This window comes from Callionymus lyra, chromosome 19 (genome assembly GCF_982586985.1).
Source record: "Callionymus lyra chromosome 19, fCalLyr1.hap1.1, whole genome shotgun sequence".
NCBI classification, from domain to species: Eukaryota; Metazoa; Chordata; class Actinopteri; order Syngnathiformes; family Callionymidae; genus Callionymus; species Callionymus lyra.
The window spans coordinates 16,832,905-16,853,194 of NC_141836.1; the positions used below are offsets into that span (position 1 = coordinate 16,832,905).

The following is a 20,290-nucleotide window of genomic DNA, read 5'->3' on the forward strand; positions in this document are numbered from 1 at the left end:
TGCAAATATTGATCATAGATACTGACTTTTTAATAATTTTACACAAAGTTATTATTTCTAAATTTACTTTAAAGCAACTTTAAATTGAGATTCTATTGTCTGATTTTATTAATGTTTGCTTATAGAGTTACGTTTCTAGTTCTTCTTTTACTTTTATTTAATAGATTAAAATGTAATAATAATAATAACTTTTCATTAGTTAGATTCCACTTTTTTAATCTGATTTTCTAGCTGAGTCCGAGCTTTGTTGTTCTTCTATGTTCCTCTTGATCAGGTGTTACTGTATCTTGAAGAGTCTTTGTAGAGTTAAGATTCTTCTATACAACGTTGTAATTCTCATTCCTATATTCAATTCAAGTGTAAACGATGGTGTCAGAAGTGGGATGTGAGAAGCTAGTTTTTGTTTGTGGGTATCGACCAAGGTGTGCAGGATTTTCCCAGCAGTTTTTCAGGTCAGCAAAAAAAACAAATACATTTCTGGACATTATAACTTGTGAGTTTAACTCTCCAATAGCATTTAATTCACAAAATAATTTCTTTTCATTCTTTTTTAGTGAATCTTTTTGTATTAAACTAACGGTTCAGGGGTCCAATCCCTTCTACCATTTTTCAAAACCCACGAAAGTTTTCTTAAAAAATGGCTTGATGGCAGGTAACTTGTTTCCGTAATTGGGCGACAAATACTATCTTTTTGAACTCCTACTTCCTGTCACTTTCCAGAGTCACGATCATCCCTTTTGTTATTGAACCATATTGTCTTGATGTTTGACCTTTGACTCGTACAAGTGACTGATCTGAGACAAATTCATGGCGGGACACAGGGCTGAGATTCCACACACGGTGGTCGCTCGTTCTGTAACGGACACAGGCGGATGTGACCTCGGGTTGTCTGCCTCTAAAAGCGCTGAGCTGTTTGGCAAAGCTCTTTATGTTCTGATCCATTTAGTTCCCACCCTCACCTTTAACCAGCTAATCCCGTGTAATTGTCTGGGAGCAAAAAAGCGTTTCTTCTCATAGGTACGTTCCATTGGTTCACCTTTTTTTATTTCCGAAATCATGGTGACTCAAGCAGGAGCTAATCTATATACTGTATATATGACTGATCTTAATGTCTTATAGACTCACAAACCCATGGACAAAATACCGTGGAAATTATAATTTATACTACTGACCTCTTGATAGAGGTTTGAGGGGAAATCAAATAAATCTGTTCTATGAAAATGGAGTTCAAGGGGGACAAAAGACCCCCAAGAAAATGTCCATTTTGATGACATGTAAACCATATTTATAACATAATAATTAAGGCTATTTTTGACAATTGTAAGGGCGCAAAAGACCCACATTTAAATTGAAACACACAAATTCACACCATACTAAATAAGGATGATCTAATTTTGGAAAATTGTAAGTTTGGGGTGGTTATACTTTTCAAATGTCTGTTTTATACCTGGGCAAAGTGGGGTTTCATTTGTGTGACTCTCTAGTTTTAGTGGGAGATTATCACATGGTTTTATTTTCATATCAACAGCTTAGGTGCCGAAGTCCTTCCTCCAACAGTCACCACTGAAGTGTGACTCATCGTCATGCATCCATGTGAACATCCATCATGATAGTAGGTCGCAACATGTGCTTACGTAACCCCATCTACTATTCCGAATAATCACTTGATTGGAAGCGGAAGTGTGGAGGAGATGAAGGGGAAACAGGATGTGTCAAGCCCCCTCGAGGCATGTGTTGTGAGATGAACAATGAATGGGAGAAGAGATGAGGCTGACGGGGGGTTGGTCCGGGTCGGACCCCTGGATCCGGTCTCGTCCCCTCTGTCGTCTGCAGCCTCAGTGGACAATTTCCCGCCGGCTCCTGGAGGTGCTCGCAAACAATGCATGGGATCAAGTGAATTAATTCAACTCTTGTGGCAGCCCTCTGAAGATCTAGGTCACGCCCGTCACGGCTCTTCATTTTCCGCCGCCCCACCTGGGAGCCGTCCTGACCTTGACCTTCCCCAGGTGATTCCTGGAGGGGGTCGAAGGTTCGTAAGGTGTCGTTTTGACGAGTTAGCGGAAAGAAAAAAGGGTCTATATGTGGGTTCCGCCTGCAGCTATGTGTCTACGGAGGGGTGAATAAAGGGAGGGTGAGCCGAGTGAAAGAGGATAACACAGAGACGGGGGGGGGGGGGGGCGGGAGGAAGGAGGGAGGAAGACGGTGACGCACGCTCGTCGCCTCTGCTTTGTCTGGATTGGTCGCCGGCGACTGCCAGTCAGGCGAGCCCAGCGTCGAGGAGAGCAGATTATGAAGCGGAGCTCGACCAGCGGCAGTCTCCTCTTGTCGTCCCAATGGCTGCACACACGCTCCTCCTGTGCTCCCTCGCCTTGCTGTCCGCTCTGAGCCGGCCCGGACGCTCCTTCCAGGAGGAGGAGTGGATGGAAGGGCTCACCTACGAAGAAGTGCCTGAAATCCTGGACAGAAGGTAAAAAAACGTGTGCAGTGATGGTATGTGCTTTCTATTGTGTTGGGTCTCACCTTGAGTGGCGGCGGCGGCGTTGCAAAAAAAAAAAAAGGAGGCTTTGTTTGTTGGGGGGGGGGGGACTGCATCAGACGGCGCTTAATCGATCACGGACGGGGCTGTTGTCTCAGCACAAGAGGATGCTAAATAAGGTTGGGTCAGTGGGCCTGTGGGAGGGGAGGGGGGTGTGTGGTGTGGAGGAAGGTGGGGGGGGGGGCAGGAGAGGAAGGTAAACAAGAGAGAGGTGCATCAGGGATGGTCTACCGGGGTCCGCTTACCGATGCAGTCATTGAGGAGGAGGAGAGTCGGAAGGAGATTGGACAGCCCGGCGGTGTGTCTACGTAATGCGGTTTCTGCGGGTGAAAAATCTGGATGAAATATTCAAACTGTAGCCATGGGCTCTCGCCTGAGAAGGGCAGCGGCACAACTCCGATGTTAAGACTCTTGAACCCGTGCCACGCTCGGGGGGGCCTCGCTCGCTTTGTCTATAGCGCAGGATGCTGTCGCACAAAACCATCAACGGCGGATGAGCAACTTTGTGTCGAAGTTCGACGCTTCCTTTACGTCGGAGCGCTCGGTCCATTGATGCGTGGCGTAGCGTAACGGAGCGAGTGGTGGTGTTTGCAGAAAAAAGAGCTGAGTCGAATGATATTTGTCAGACGCAGATGTGGGTCATTTTTTTGGGGGAAACAGTGTCAGAGAAACAAGTGGACGGGTTCAAAGAGTGAAATTAGATCCTTGGCAGGGGTATGTGCTGTCTTAGTGCTTATCTTGTTTACCTGCTACAATCACGTTTTGATTATTGATTATTTTCAAAAAATGTAACAATAAAACATTTATCGAAATGAATACAGACACACAACTTTATCAATCATCATTATAAAAGAGTAATAATAATTGTATTGCCTTTTAAAATGATTATTTTTGTCAATCTTTTGATCATTTTAATGTTTCATGTTCTTTAAAAAAGTAGCAGCTTTCTACAAGATATAAAAGTTGATATTATTTAATTGAAAAAGGTTTTAATTTAAGATCACCTGTTCTAATCCCTATAGTTAGTTAATTCTGACATTAAACTTCATGAAAATGAAACTTTTTTAAATTTAGTTATCCTGACTGAAGCATTTGCACCCATTAAAAAAAAAAAAAAAGATTAAATCATTAATTAATGTCTTACAAAATTATTATTCTCAGCAAACATCTTCTAAATGATTTAAAACACTATTATATACTTTTGTTAAGCTTTAAATTTGTGAAAAAAACAAACTAATCTCTGTCAAGTCAACGTGAGCGCAAACATATCTTAAACTTGTTAAACAGAGTCCAACTCCACCTAAATATAAACCTGGATTAGTAATAAAAGAAGTGGCTTTAGGGTTCACCATTTAAAAAAAGAAGAGAGATTAGAGGATTAAAATTGCTCTTCTTTTATTATATTTTACTCGTCGGGGGGGAATTTGACAAGTGCAACAAAGGTTCAGCCAAAAGACTCGATGACGACATGTTTTGTATTTATTGCCTCCGAGAGGTTAGAGCGAGATTAAAAAGTAACTCCTGATATCAGGTGAGATTACAGGCTGCAATCAAAGCTACACTGTCATGGCTGTCGTGACACGTTGGTAATCACCTCAGGCTTAATCTCAACTAATCAAACTAAAAATACTTTGACACCAGCGGAGCGAGGGATTAGGATCGGTGCTCAAACTCTCGGGAGACGAATGTTTACCCAACTTTGTTTGTATTTTTATCACAAGTAAACATGGGATTATTTTGGAGGAACTTGATTTTACAGAAAGTTATTTTATTCAAAGTCTGTGTGGAAGAAGTTTCATTGGTATTGTGTATTTTCTGTGAAAGAAAATACTATATTTAATAATATTGTTTTTTCTATCTTGGAGTCTTGATCCATCTGAAGTTTTACTCCTTTAGAAGTCTCAAGGAATGTGCTTCGGGACTGTATATGTCATATATTTATATAATTTGATATACAATTTTATATATTGTTTTTAAAAAACACATAATAAAATAAAATAAAAGATATGGAAATAAAACTTAAATCAACATTATGACTTCTTCATTTCTTTTAATATGTATAAACATACATTTTTACACAACTTTTTCTTTACAAAAATAAAAATATACAGTATTCATATATTCATTTATTAGAGCTCTTTTCCTGATTATTTGTTGGTTTGTTTTTTGCATTTTTATGCTGAGTTTGACTTTTTATATCACATTTTTAACTAAAAAATACAACTTAAATGGCTAAAAATAAGCCTTATTTGTATCTCATCACAGCTATGAATCTAAAATCTATATGTTTATATAGTGCATATGTTTAAATGGTAAACTTTGGTCATCGCTTTGACTATTACCAGTTTCCAGTTGGATGTTTTCTCCCTTAAAAATAAACAAAAGTAAGTAAGTAAGTAATTTTTATTTGTATAGCGCTTTTCCAGACCAGGTTCACAAAGCGCTTAAACAATCAAAACAATATTCAATAAAGTATATACTTTAAAGATCAAGATAAAACTGATAACACAACAGGAGTTCCAGAAAATCAAGGAAAAGTGAAAATCAATGTATGTTTTTTAACAGAAAATGGGCTCAAGTGATAAAATGATTACTCACTCATGTGCTTTCAAACACTTATAACAAGTCACCAAATAACAAACAAACTCAAGTGTGACACAAAACATTCGACACAGGCTCATTTTTCCATCAAGAAAACATGATCAATTTGCACTTGGAATCGCTAAAAAAAACCCTCAGGTAGCTCCGACGAACACGACTTGTTTACAAGTTGGGGAAAAAGCTGGCGCTGCATTTCCTGAGAGCTTGGCAGCTCAATTAGGCCAAACAAGCACCGAGACCCACCGACGCGCTCCTTTAAAGACAGACGCCACGAAAATGTGAGCCTGTTCGTGAATCTACGGTGGCTTTAACATCGCCCCGTGTTTACATCGTGGAGCATATTTAGGGATGTACTCGGGGCGGGGCCCGAGCCAGGAGTGGCTCTTGTGCGGTGTTGATTATATAAAAAGGGCCTGTTCAGCACCATGCGACAGCCTGAGCCAATGACGGGGGCCGCAGCAGTTCTGGGCTGCTGACCTCGCGAAACTGGCACAAGAACAAACGCTTGGACTTTAGTTAGCACTCGCACTCCGGCAGCTGAGGCCTGTCGGTGCAAGGGAGGATGCTCCCCCCCTAGTGAGGGAGGGAGGGGGGGCTACTAGTTTGTCAACTTGCATGAGATCACTTTGTGTTGTTTGCACACATTTTTTGCCAAAATGGTTGGAACGTTGAGGCGCAACTAATCTGAGAATCAAGGCTTCTTCTTGCTTGAATAAGAACCGACCGAAGATGATTTCATTCCTGCAGCAACATGCTGATCCACTCGTAGACAAACAAAAGCGAGTCAAAAATAATAACGAAAAAAAAAAGAAGATGCTTCAGAAGATTCTGCAGGGAAAGGTAATGATTTTACACTTCCACCGCCGTCATTTTTATGGACAACCATTACATGTCCGACTGGGCCGAAGCCTAATTAAATTTGTCGAAGCAAACCATCAGATTAGACTGCAGCAGGCAATTCGGAAGAAAAAAAAAAGCAATGATGTTGAACACTTGAGGGGTATCTGGGAGATCAGACGCAGAGCGTTGGTTTAGGTAATGGCTTTTTTAGAGATTTGCTCCATCCAAACAAAACAAAAACAACTTTGATTATTGCATGTCGGTTCGCCGATGTAGCCCTGGAGCCTCAGGCCCTGGAGATCCATGATCTCACCTGTGCAGATTAAAACATGCTGAAAGAACTTTGAGACTTCCATATGACGTTATAGGTTCCTTCACTGGAGCGTGAAATCAATATTTATGCCGCACTCAGCATCTATACCAGTGTACCTCCAGAGGCTTTTGTAGTTCGCTTGCTCTGAGTTTGCACCGGGACTGAAAAACAAATGGACTGAAAAAACAAAAAACGAGTTTGTTCTCCGAACATAACAACATCAATAAACATAAAACAAGAAGTATGAGTTCTGTTCAGTGAAATAAGAAACTATGATAAGAAATGTTATTTTCTTGCACCTTTTCAATCTCTTAAAAATATTGTTTGATCAACTGAAAAAAGTTTTCCTGACGGTAGTAAATTGTTTGATTATAACTTGAAAAATGTTGATAAGTTAGAGCTCAAAATAGTTTGTTGACAGTTGAAAATTGTTGGATTAAAGTTGAAAATTGTTTGATTATAGTTGAAAATTGTTGGATTAAAGTTGAAAATTGTTTTATTAAAGTAGGAAATAGTTTGATTTCAGTTAAAGATTGTTTGATTAAAGTTGGAAATAGTTTGATTACAGTTGAAAATATTTTGATTACAGTTGGAAATTGTTGGGTAACAGTTGAAAAATGTTTGATTAAAGTTGGAAATAGTTTGATTACAGTTGGAAATAGTTTGAATAATGTTGAAAATTGTTGGATTACAGTTCAAAATAGTTTGATTACTGTTGAAAATTGTTTGTTTACAGTAGAAAATTGTTTGTTTACAGTTGAAATAGTTTGTTTACAGTTGAAATAGTTTGATTTCAGTTGAAAATTGTTGGATTACAGTTGGAAATAGTTTGAATAATGTTGAAAATTGTTGTATTACAGTTCAAAATAGTTTGATTACTGTTGAAAATTGTTTGTTTACAGTTGAAAATTGTTTGTTTACAGTTGAAATAGTTTGTTTACAGTTGAAATAGTTTGATTTCAGTTGAAAATTGTTGGATTACAGTTGAAAATTGTTTGATTAAAGTTGGAAATAGTTTTATAACAGTTGAAAATTGTTGGATTACAGTTGAAAATTGTTTGTTTACAATGAAATAGTTTGATTTTTTGGAAAATTGTTGGATAACAGTGGAAAACAGTTTGATTACAGTTCACAGTTTAATTGATTAGAGCTTGAATTTAGTGGGAAATCCGAGGATTGAACTTGCTTCATGGCATTTAAAATTGTATAAAATCTACCAATATACTTATGTAAAGGACAACATGAGAATAAATAAAAAATAACAAATACATTTCTATTTCCAGATAGAGGTTGGGGGTCATGTTGGAAGTTTCTAGATAAAATGTTGCATAAACAAAAATGTGCTGCTTACGTAGTTAAAATATGGAATTATCCAGAGAACAAAATGCTCCCCTTCAAACTACAGCCATGAGTGTTTCCAATAATAAGGATAATCAAGTGGGAATAGAATGTTCTGTTCCTCGAAGTGACATAACTATCCAACATGATGGCCTGAATTGTCAGAAAATGCAGCAGACGCACAATAATAATAAAAAAAAAAACGAGCCTCGATCTCTTTATCTTGTTGACGGCCTGCGTCGCTCCATTGTTGTGCTCTGGTGGACCCAGCCTATGTTTATCACTAATCCTAATCCATCTGGCACTAAACTACGCAATATTGCCTTGGTGGAAATTGCAGCAGATGGTTAAATACCTGCTCCAGACTGACGGCACTTTAATTTCTGCCAACAAACTAAAACCCGGTGCTGTGGGGAAAAAAGGAAAACATGCTGCTTTATTCGTCATGTTCCGCCAAAGGCTGAATTTTGAGTCGCCGGATGGACAACATTAAGATGCATGAAAATAAACAAACGGACGACAGCGTTCGTTTATTTAATCTGTAAGAAGTCAGTCAGCTGTGTCGGAGATATGGCGCATGACACATGGATGAATAATCCCGGGATCAAGCCTTTGGGCCGATGAATGAAAGTATCGCGCTGACGGGAAACCGTCGCTCATTTCCTTGAATCTCATCAAAATCTGCTCCGGCTGTCTGGTAATTTGGAGGCGAAGAACAAAAAAAAAAAAAGGGCCTCGTCGACGTCTCGAGAAGCACAGAAGAGACATCGGTGGAGGACGGATTGAATATTGAACGATTACGAGTATAGCAACTTCAATTATTATTATTTTTCTCAAAATATGGCCTTCGATGCCTCAGGATATCTTTATTTTGGGAAAAATCTCACAAGTTTTCCCTTCAAAATGCACTTAACTTTTATCCAAATATTTCTATTATTTAACATTTTTTCCCACAAATCTTGAATCATGAATAATAGCCAGATAAAATCAGGCAAACTTTTGAATTAGATTGACGTTTAAAGCTTGCGATTTTGTCTAGATTTACAGCTAAAAAAGGCTTTAAAAATTCAAAATGCATATCATAATATGATCATTTTTGACTATTTAACAAATACATTTTTGTGTCTTAACAAACGCCTTTTTGCTGCCGCGAAACACACACTCACGCTGAAGATGCATGTGCATCCATGTCCTTGTTGTGTTAAAGATTAGGAGTTAAGATTAAGTGATGTCTGGGTCAGAGTCATCCCAGAGTGACTTTAAATAACAGTTGGTTTTGACTTGAAATATTGATATGTATTGAGATTTTCCATCTTTATGAGGACATGTTTATTTTATTTCATATATTGTTGTCGTGTTAGCAACGTGGTGATGGTGAAAATTGTGAAATGCTGATTAAACTACTTTTTCTTAAAACATGAATAGCAGGTTAAATGTAAAATACACATTTATAAAGAATGTTCACTGATATCGTTTGGAGAACATTCCAGAAGAAAAAAAAAGTGAATCAATGGCGTGTAACCTTAACCTTAAGTCTTGAAATGTGTATCTTGACTCAAAGAATCAGGGAAGCAGTAGTTAGCTAAAGCTTTACGTTGCAAAAATACTTTTAGTGATCGCAGACCTCTGCCAAGCATGAGCGAAATGTTCTCCATCTTGGACAACAAACACCACTGGACCATGCTTTGGTTTTTCCACTATGAATGATTTTCCTTGATTCAAAATGTTTCAGTTAAAATTCATACATCACATTTAGAGTTCATTTTCCAAAAAAGATAACATTTTTAAATGCGTTGCAAATACATTTACGAAAGTCGAATATACCACCTAGATAAACTTCTATTTTTTATAAATGATTTCAAAACTGTTCTGTATTTTTAAGCTAGTACAACCTTAACATTAAGTAGTATACTTTTATCAAGTATACCTAAGAACAAGTAAATTAAGTACACTTGGTTATATGTACTTATAGTGTATAAAAAGTGTACTATTTCAGTACTTCCAGGGAATCATTTTAAAGTTACAGAAGTATACTTTCAAATATACCAATCTCTTAAATTCCACTGTACTCAGTATATATTTCCAGTACTTATTTTGGTAAAATTTTGGCACTCATATGGTACGGAAACTGTAAACCTCAAGTTTATATACATATATACATATACTCTGGTTCTGACCACTTCCCCACAGTATATCGCACAGTATAGATTTTGGTCATAAATAACATATTTAGTCTCACCAGATGCATCAAGCATCAAAGGTAAGACTGACAAGGACACGGTCATGTTATCTATTTCTATTGACACTAGGAGTTACATTTTTTTCTTTTTTGTGTGCATGTCTTAAGGTACATCAAGGTACATGAGCAAATATACTATTTGCTTTAACCCTGAACTACAGCACTACATGATAATACACATGTATTTTATTGAGTATTGTTTTGATTGTTTAAGCGCTTTGTGACCCTGGTCTGGAGAAGCACTCTATAAATATAAATTACTTACTTACTTACTTACTTACATGCATAATTGGGGTAATACCTCAAAACAAATATGGCGATTTAACACCAAAAGTTGCCCACTCCCATAATCTTTCACAGAGTTTACTTCTGGATAACCACAATACTACAGTAGTATACTTTACTTGAAGTACATTTCATGAAGCTGACTTGAGTATATGTATAAATAATTGTACTTTTTTGGAAAATAGTATGACAAAAGTGAACTTCAATAATAATAATACTTCAATTTTTGTATAAAATAAATATACTCATAGTACACTTAAATACAATTACTGTATTTTTGCCAGTAGTAGCTAAAACATTTATCTTGCTAGCCTGATGGTGAGCGTCAGATTTAACCCTTTTTTCTTTTTCGCTTCAAGACTTGTGTTAACTTAGTAACCGACTTCAATATTGTTCAATAAAAAACATAAGGGGGTCAAAGTATAGCACCCAAGACAGGGACATAAAATGGACTTAAAAGTTAACCCGCACAAACCAATTATAACTGGCTATTGTGCTGAGATTATCTGGATAACCCAGATGGTTTGTGGAAAAGACGGCCCCGTAAGGATCGAGAGCAACAGAAGGAGCCGTGACCGCGAAAAAAAAGAATCGGCTAAGTTAGCGACGATCAGCAAAGCCCATTGCCGCTGTGTGACGTCTTTGATTAGACAGTTAAAAGGATGAGGATTAAGTTGAACAAGTCCAAGGCCATAACAAGGTTTAGTGCGACTGAGTCCGAGGCATCTGGCCTCGCAGAGCACACGAAGCAGAAGGAAACGGCTCGGCCACTTCCTTCTGCGCTATGTAGGTCAGTCCGCCTGCCACCAGGGCTGTTAGCGCTGACACGGAAGATGATACAACGATTACTGGGGATGCATTTCAAACCTAATAACATGGTTTGTGTCCACATATCGAGTCGCACGGCGGAGTTCGCTCGCCAGTGCTAGCCGAGCGGATCGTCAAAAGTAGCCTATTTTCTCGTTATTTAGCAATAATAATGAAGATTAAAATTAAAAAAACGGTGAATCAACCAGTCGTGATGTTCTGACTCAAAATATAATGATAAAAAAAACTTTTTTTTTTAACTGTGTTTTCTCTTCTTCCACAGCAAAGATGATCCCAAACAAGCCACGAGAGTCACATCAAGTAAGTGACAAACGCGGAGTGATAGCAGGCCTAATTCCATCAAAAGCCGACGCGCTCATTCTGACGTGTCGGACGGACGGTTAGTCCCGAAAACGAGTCGGTTGTCAATCTTGTTTGGACGGTGTGCGTGTGGTGCGTGGAGAGACGGAATTCAATATTTTTCGGAGGCTTTTCCTGTGGCTTATATAATTCAGAGAGCATATTTAAAAATCAACACTCGCAGCGACGATTGAACAAAGCGCTGATGAGTCACTGCAGTGACGCAAGATAACTGGAAATAGAGGGGAAACGGATGAGTGCATGCATGAGGCCGAACTTCTACGATTATGTTTTGCGATCTGCGGCGTGGGAATCAGCTTAATATGTATACTGATATAATCTTTTTCCTGGTCTCTGACGTGCCCGTGTGTTTCCAGGTCAAGATGGTGGCTACGGTTTAGAGAGTGAAGAGGTTATTTTGGCGCCTGAAGATGAAAACCCACTCAGGAGAATACTGCAGGTACACATTTCTGGCTATTTTCATCGCCGTGCCTTGCTTTTTTTTTTTTTTCCGTGGGCACACACACCCACACACGCACAAGCACACTCTCGACCTTGAATGAGGTGTCACATTCACCAGAGGTAAAACATCTTCGCCACCCACACACCCGCTGAAAAGACCCCTTCAGAGGCCGATACATCAAAGCCTACCCGACCCGTTCTCTTCTTTGTTTCCGTCGCCGCCTGACGCGTGGAAATGTGTTTTTACTGCAGGAGGTAACTGGCCAGCCATGTCTTGTGAAGTACTGGTGGATTAGCCCAAATGCCCTCCAATCAGATAGAGCCTCGGGAATGAAGAGATTAAAAAGCTAGAGGAAGCGGCTACATCATCCCAGGACGGTCGGCGCCGGTTAATAGCTAGAAAGTGTCCATATGTACCGGATTACATACATGTGTCCGTCTATTTTGATGCCGCGTCATCCTCAAGGAAAGTGAAGGCGGCGTGTCAGGGTTGGAGGGGAAGTTACCGTGAGGCTTTTGTTGACCGTCGCGGTGACATCATGCCTTGTTGTTGAAACTTGAGCTGCATATCTAACGTGACTCATAATGCAATTTCACACCATTGTTATTGGAAATCCTAAAATACCCTCATAAGTTGTGTCTGGCTTTCTTCTTTGTGCTCACATTTTATGAGTGTATGAATATTTGTCTCTCTTTTAAATGATCTAATTATTTATTCTATAGTACCTACTTTATATTGTCCTTGTTTTATGCATCTCAAAATAAATAAAAAATACATCTATGCATCTATCTTAGCACTGTTTAAAAAGAAAAACCTATTAATATTTAAATCTCATGACGAAACACATAGTCAACCATCTGAAGTTATACAGTTATAAATAAATAAATAATTAAACAATAGATAGGATCAAGGGTAGGTTTTTGTAAATGTTATTATTATTATTATTAATCTGTTGCTAATTCTATATAGAATTTCCCAGAAAGTTTCCCCAGAAAAAAATGTCTTTGTTTAAATGATAAAAAGATGTTATTTTATATTAATATTCTCATCAAAACATGCAGTATCATCCACTTTAATTTAGAGTTTTTTTTAAACACGATTTTGCATTTTCAAAGCAATACATTCAGTATTGTACACAACATTAATTCATATATATATTTATATATCAAATAAAGAAAACTACATTGAATTAAAAATAACATTCTCAAACAAGACAGGTTCCAACCTGACTATGTTTCAACTGATTAGTAATATAAATAGTATAGTATCTAGGTTTTATATTTTCTGATTCTGTTAATTTCATCTTCATTTTAAAACATCTCTTCTGAGGAATTCATGTTCGTGCAGATTCTGTTCCATGGTCTTTATTTCGACCAGAAAAGATCTAGTACCTTCACAATAGAGCGTGATGCAAACCATCTCTGCTTCTTCTTGCTGCCACAGCCTGGGGAGGCATTATTTGGCATCAATAAATTGCACTACAAAACACTTTTGAAGACTGTCGAGTGTGTGGGCGTCCTGTGAAAACCCACCATTTTCAACTCTTACAGTCGACTGGAAAGATTCAGTCCAGAGCTGTATTAATGTGTTGTACTCGAGAGGTTTTCATGGTTGGTCAGTAAACTTTTGACCCATTCATTGTCATAAATCACAACTTTCTAACTCACAGAAATGATCCTCAAACTGCATACTACATAACTGAGAATAAAAGATGGCTTAGAAATGTTTAAATCTATGAAGGAGAAATATCTGATTAATTTTAAATCTTATTTTTCTATATTTCTATTTTATGATAAAAAAAATATATACAAGGGGGGATATCAGATTAACTTTAAGCTCTGAAGCGTGTCATTGTAGATAAAAGAATAAACGCATGATAGTAGTGAGAGAATAAAAGATGATCACAGAAAATGCCATCGTGTCACTTACAGCTTAGCCATACAACTGGTCTGCCATCTAGTGGGTGTTTTCAGAATTGCACCCTGTTTCATCTCTGATTTCCCTCTTATGTTCTGCAGCCTTTTAACTGGCATCAACCAGGGATGTCCACCAGCAAGAGGAAGCTGCTCCAGTCCCTGATGGGCCCCTACGGTCCCTTAAGTGTGTCTTACAACGGGAAGACCTGCATCCTCTTCAAGGCCAAGCGTTTGGCAATCCGCTACAGGAACCACACGTTCATCGACCTGACCGAGAAAGTTTTCAACACCAACTCGCCCGTGGACACCAAGGGTTCCATCTGCACAAAGGAGAAAGCAACGTATGTGTTTATGGGATGTCAGCTCTCATCTCTGATTTTCATTTTGCTAGAATTAAGTTGTGCCTGATTTAAGAAGGTGCCTTTTTTATGCACCTGTTTTTAAAATAAATTATTATTATTAAAAGTACAACTAAATCTTGGAAACCATTTTCTATTTGCAGACTTTATCTTTGATAGCATCTTAAAAAAAATACTTTTCCTCAAACCTTCTTTTTTTCCCAATATACTTTCTCAAATTGTGAACCAGATGTTTTTGTTTTTTTTGGATTAACTGAAGTACCCATCATAGTACCATAGAATTATTTACATGACCACTTTGCTTTTATTATTCTTACTCTTATACTTATTCTTCTTCTAATTCTTAGCCTTAATATTAATTGTATTCTTATTCTAATTATTATTATGAGTCTTAATTGTATTCTTATTTTAATTCTAATTCTAATTCTAATTCTTAGTCTTAGTCTTAGTCTTAGTATTAGTCTTAGTCTTTGTCTTATTCTAATTGTTATCCTTATTATAACAAAATAATACTAATTATTATGAATTATGAATATGATTTGTATTATAATCTTTTGTATAACATAAAAATAAACATCTTAATTCAAAGGGAAAAACAAACACTTTTTGCTTTAAATAAAATAAAATAAACAACAAATTCCTGAGTATTTAACAAATCAAGCTGCTTGAAAAGGTTTAACCCTTTACCTAAATATTTTAGATCAACACAATATTTAATAAAGTGGATTATCTCATTGTACTCATGAACAACCATATATTCATTAGATAAAATAAACAAATATAGATGCAATTGCATTTTATTGATTGAGAAATAGTGATTTTAATTAGATGTATTATGTAAATATATACATATCTAAACATTGTACACATTATCTATTTATCTATTTATATTCCTTTTGCAATAAAAGCCTAGTTCTTTTTCACTTGTACTTAAATGACTCAATTAACCTAATACTTCACTGTCTACTAAAAGCATCAATTGCAAATCCAATTTTTATTATATTTGTGTTTTTTATCCACAGACTTTCCTTAAAGTTCGGAGACGTGGAGGACTTGCGAGGCTTAGTAATAAGGTACAGTTTCAAAAGTCTGTTCCTATATTCCCGTCAAATATTAACCCGACCTTCTCCCGACAGGCTTCAGATGTCCAACACTTTCTACGAGGCCGCGGGTCAGAACTGGTTCACTCTGGACAGCGTTCACATCCATTACAACTGGACCCAGGAGGCCACGTTCAACGCCAGCGAGGTCTACGCTCCGGCCACCTCCTCCTACCACTGTCAGCACGTCAGCAGCCTGCACAAGTACGACACGCTGCTGGTGCCCAGCTCGCACACAGACACGTCGGCCAACTGGCACATCACCTTCACCGACTTCCAGGTTAGACATCCTCACACCAGTGTCTTTTTCTTAAAGCAAAATGGATCTTATGGGACATGAGCTGCATTTATGGAAGAATATCAGTGACATCAGATTGAACCATTGAAATGTTGACTGATATTAAATTAAAATGTTGTTATTCTCTTCAATAACCACATCAATTAAATTCTATATTGAAGGGTTGAATTATTATTATTTTTAAATAATATCTTAGGTCAAAAATTTTCATATTGAAAGGAATTGTTTCTATTTTTTGTATTATTGTATACAGAATTTTGAAGTTTTTCATAATTATATTCTAATAAGAAAAAAGAAAATAATAATTTATATTTTAAATTCGTTTACTTTTTAAAATCAATAATTATCTGGTAGATATTATTATACCAACATTTAAAAAATTGAATCTAAAGGGCTAAAAAAAAAATGTAATCAAAAACGTCTTCATAACTCTATGTGTAAAAAAATAACGACATTCATTTAAAAAATATTTTAATTTATTTTTTATTCAATTATTAAAAGAAAAAATTCAAAAAAATTCAACCATTCAATAAAAAAATCATTAAATAATATATTTTTTAAAAGATTATAATAAATATTTGAATATGCAAATTAATTGAATTCAATGATTTTAAAGAAACAAATTCAGCCTTTCAATATAAAAATGATTAAATTGAATTATTATTTATTTATAAATGTAACAAAATGCTTAAAACAAATAATAAAACAATTCAAAGTTTCAATGTATAAGAATGTTAATATTCCAATAACACTGATTACTGATACTTCCATATACATTCACATGATATTAGATTAGATAAAAAAAAACACCTAAATTATCTATTTATAGTACAAAAAGAAATAAGAAAACCTTTTTTAATCAACATTTCTAAAACAAGAATAATGTCTTAATATAATAAACTAAACAAGTATTTTTTTCTTACCCTATTGTCAGATTGTTATTCAATTCAGACATTATTTTTGTCTTTCAATATCTTGAAACAAAGTATTTTTCTGGACTTTACATGTGGATGTGACTCGACTTTAGTCCAATCAGGCCGTTTTCCTTTGAAGAAAGACTTAAATACTTAGATTTCGGTGTTTACAATTCAGCGACTTTATATCCGCCTCCATTTCTCCGCTCGTCGTGCGGTCGCTCCTGTCGCCCGTCTGTTTGGCAATCTGTCAATATGTCTGTTTCCCCATATGCTCCATCTGTTCCCTCGTCTCCGTCTCGGTCGCCGCTAAGCTCCGGTTGTCCCTGATCGTCGGGGAAACGTAATCTCATTCTCTCCTCTCTTTCCAGATCCAAGCCTTCAACGTCCAGTCGGACAAGTTCGCCTCGGCGAGCGACTGCGCCACGTTCCTGACGCCGGCCATCCTGATGGGCCTGGTCACGTCGTTGATCCTGCTCCTGGTTCTGGCCTACGCCCTGCACATGGTGGTGCACCTCAAGCACATCGACCGCTACGAAGAGCACAAAGCCACCGTCTACTTCCCGCGAAGTCCAGAGGCCGAGTTGCCGGACAAAAACAGCCTGTGAACGGGGAAAAAAAGCTGGAGAATTTTCGGAGGAAGCTTTAAAAAAGAAATAGACAGATGGGAAAAATGTATCCTCCACGAAAAATCTACTGACGACAATTTGCCTGTTTCTGTGGGGAAAAAAAATCACCTTAAAAAAAACAAGGGGCCGTGGTCGGATACGATTTCATCTCACTTGCATCTTGGCGTCCATATTCTCTCGCAGAGAGACAACGTCCGAGGCCAGAGACAATCCTTTGAAGGGGCGACAGTGAAACGAGGAGCTTCGCCCCGACCAGCCATCGCGTCCTCGACAGGCTTTGCAACCCTAGAGCTTCAATCAGACCATTACGTGTATGTACTACATGGTCCATATTACGAGCTTCATTGTCTTCTCCAGCTTTTATTACAGTGAACTTTGTGGCCAGAAAATACTCCAAAAAAAAAGTCAGTTGAACGGCTGACGCGTTAGATGCATGCCCTGAGAAGGCTGGTCTGGGCTAGTACGGTGTTTCATCTGGATCCTGCATGAGCTCAAATAACATGTCACAATGTGAAAGAAGCTTGAAAAGCTTCTTGACAAAAAAATAAATAAAAATAAAAAATCTCCGGATTGGCTTCTGGCTGGAGAGATGGAACCAGCAATAGTGGCCCCCCTGAACAAGCCCTTGGACTGCTGCAGATGATGGCGGGGGTCGGTTTCAAAGGAACTAGCACAACATTAGTACGCTGTGAAAGAAAAAGCACTAATGACAGACTTTTAAAGACTTTACCATGAACTATGCTGCACACGATAGCCCCCTTCCCGGGGCGGGGGGCCGGACTTTGGATCTCGAAACAGGACTCTCTCTGAGGGTCTGAGGGGCCACAGGGTCTCACAATATTGACTGCCAAAGTGAAGCTACAGAGGAGATGCCATACATTGTGGTGAGGAAAAAGCTATGTACAAAGCAAAAACATGTCCGCAGAGGTCTTTTTTTGTTTTTTTTTTATAAACGATGTTGTAACCATCAAATACTAGTAGGTACAGGACGACTATGCTAATCCTCATAACCAGAAGGATACTCAAAACCGTAGGTACCTTTAGATCTCTATACGATCATAGGTGTTTTACTGTCTTTCAATATCGCACCACTTATAAACCTATAGGTACAAGCTAGACATGATGAGGGTTGGTATGAAGCTTCTTTTTTCTTTTTTTTTACTTCAGCGTCTGAACATGCAACACTGTCTATTTGTTGGCCAAACCGTTTCATAAAATTCAACAAATTCAATACGGAATGACTTCTAGACGCCATCATTACGCCACACCGGTGATGGAAACAGCATCTCCAAGTCGTTACTACCGATCTAAAAAAAAGACTCAGCATGACAGTAAGTAGATATCTTAACATTCGGTATGGCAGTTCTGTCAATCTGTAGCAGTGTGAAACGTGTTCTTTGGTCATAAATATATCCTGCAAACTATGAAGCAAGTGGAGGCGGTTTGTCCGAGGACCAACTGATGTAGATAAAAAATAAATGAAATTTGGAGGAAAAATGTTTTCAATGTGTCTGTTTCCAATTTTAACCAATTTCAAAGCATATTAGTATGACGTACTAGGTAAGGGTGATTTTCGGACTTCAAGCCTCTGTTTTTTGATTTGGAAAATTTCAATTTGGTTTGATTTTTGATAACATCTTGAAAAGCAGGTCGTAGACTACTGACCTCGTAATGATCTTTATCTCATAAAGGTTACCTAATGTCGATTTAAGTGTCTCCTAAATTGTTCTAGGACTTCTATTACACTCATCAGTATGTTTCTTTTTGCACAAAATTCTCATTTAATAAAGATATTTACATTAGAAAATACGATTAAGCCCCGCCAATTTAAAACGTGGGGAAGAAAGCTGTGTCTCAAATTGCATACTTGCGTACTCAAAGTTAGTATTTTTAGTATTCTTAGCGTGCGAAATTATTACGATTTCAGCGTACGAAATTATGACGTCAAGGTGTAGTTGATCTCCGATACGATGGAGGGCGATATATATCACTGTTGTGTTGTAGAAGAAGAAAGGTGTGGAGCCACCGCAGCTATTTTTTTTTTTTTTGTAAAATATGAGACAAATCCTGCACTCCCACACTACAGAGTGTTGTTGTTTATTTAAATCTCATCTTTGTCGGCTCATGTGATCAAACCCTAGTCCTCGAATGTTTATTTAGTTTGGATCGTGTCTTCAGTGATCAATAAGTGTGATGAAATGTCGCCCTCTGGTGGAGACAAGATGGAATTTCTCTATTATAAGCAGCACTCGTTTAGGCTTTTACAGCGTTCATTTATTTTTGCTTCTTGATAATAATATTACAGCAAAGTGTCGAAATTAATAAACTGAGTACGAATCAGAATATTACGAGTACGAATCAAAGTTACGAACACGAATCCCTTTCCTGTCAAATATGACGTCACAGGGTCATTCAACGGTCACAGGTGTTACTCATCGAACCAGGATTCAGGGATCAGGCCAGCACATTGCGCATGCGCAACCAATTCAGCGCATACTTTCGAAATGGTGGAAACAGCAATCGAACCAAACGCAGGTAAATAAAGCAAGACACTTATTTTTGTTTTGAGTCAAATACTAAAAAACTAGCAGTTTCTTTCAAACATTTTTTTCCACAAATAACTGACCTCCATATATATTCACTCCATTTTTTTTTTTTTTTTATACATTTAAGTGTATTGTTTTACATATTACCAGACGGTGGTCTTCTTGCTGGGCCTGAAGCCTGTCGCACCTCCACCTGTGGTGAACCGTGCATGGCAAGGGTGTCCTTTCCCTGAGCCAGGCCAAAGCCTGACCGCATACCTCCAAGCTTTTTTGCGACAGGGTCTTCAGCTGGGGACCTTTTTTATTCCAGAACATCTCCTGGTGGCGGGGCAGTGCACATGGGGGTCTCCCTGTCACCCCATGCGGCAAAAACCCCAGTTAGATGTCATGTGCTCCCGACACCTTTTCAAGCCTGAGCCAGTGGCTTGCTTTTTCGGATTCCTCTTTGATGGATCTGCCCAGTTTGGTTCCACGAGGTCCCAGGTCTTTGAGAAGGTGTGATGTTGATCTGCCCACGAAAGCCTCGACCGGGTAACCGCCTCGTACTCCAACCATATTTCCCTTTATTTTGCAACCAGATCTGAATACTTCTTTCTTTTCATAAGCAGCTTTCCAGTCCCTCCTCCCATGGAACTGTTAACATAATCCGTTTTGCTGATCTCAGGGCTGCAGACCAAAGCATTACATCTGGTCTTAAGGTACACAGCTAAATCTGTAGTGTTGCTTTTTTCAGCGTTAATCATTTT

The 20,290-nt window shown here is 38.0% G+C and overlaps 1 protein-coding gene across 1 annotated transcript; it reads left to right on the forward strand.

Annotated features, from left to right (window-relative positions):
- The first annotated feature begins 2,263 nt into the window (after nt 1-2,263).
- atp6ap1lb (ATPase H+ transporting accessory protein 1 like b) lies at nt 2,264-18,495 on the forward strand. The gene is made up of 7 exons (XM_087780802.1): nt 2,264-2,467; nt 11,243-11,280; nt 11,697-11,779; nt 13,801-14,039; nt 15,080-15,130; nt 15,194-15,437; nt 16,741-18,495. The coding sequence occupies exons 1-7, from the start codon at nt 2,334-2,336 to the stop codon at nt 16,975-16,977; spliced, it is 1,026 nt and encodes a 341-aa protein (XP_087636928.1). The 5' UTR covers nt 2,264-2,333; the 3' UTR covers nt 16,978-18,495.
- Nucleotides 18,496-20,290: the final 1,795 nt, after the last annotated feature.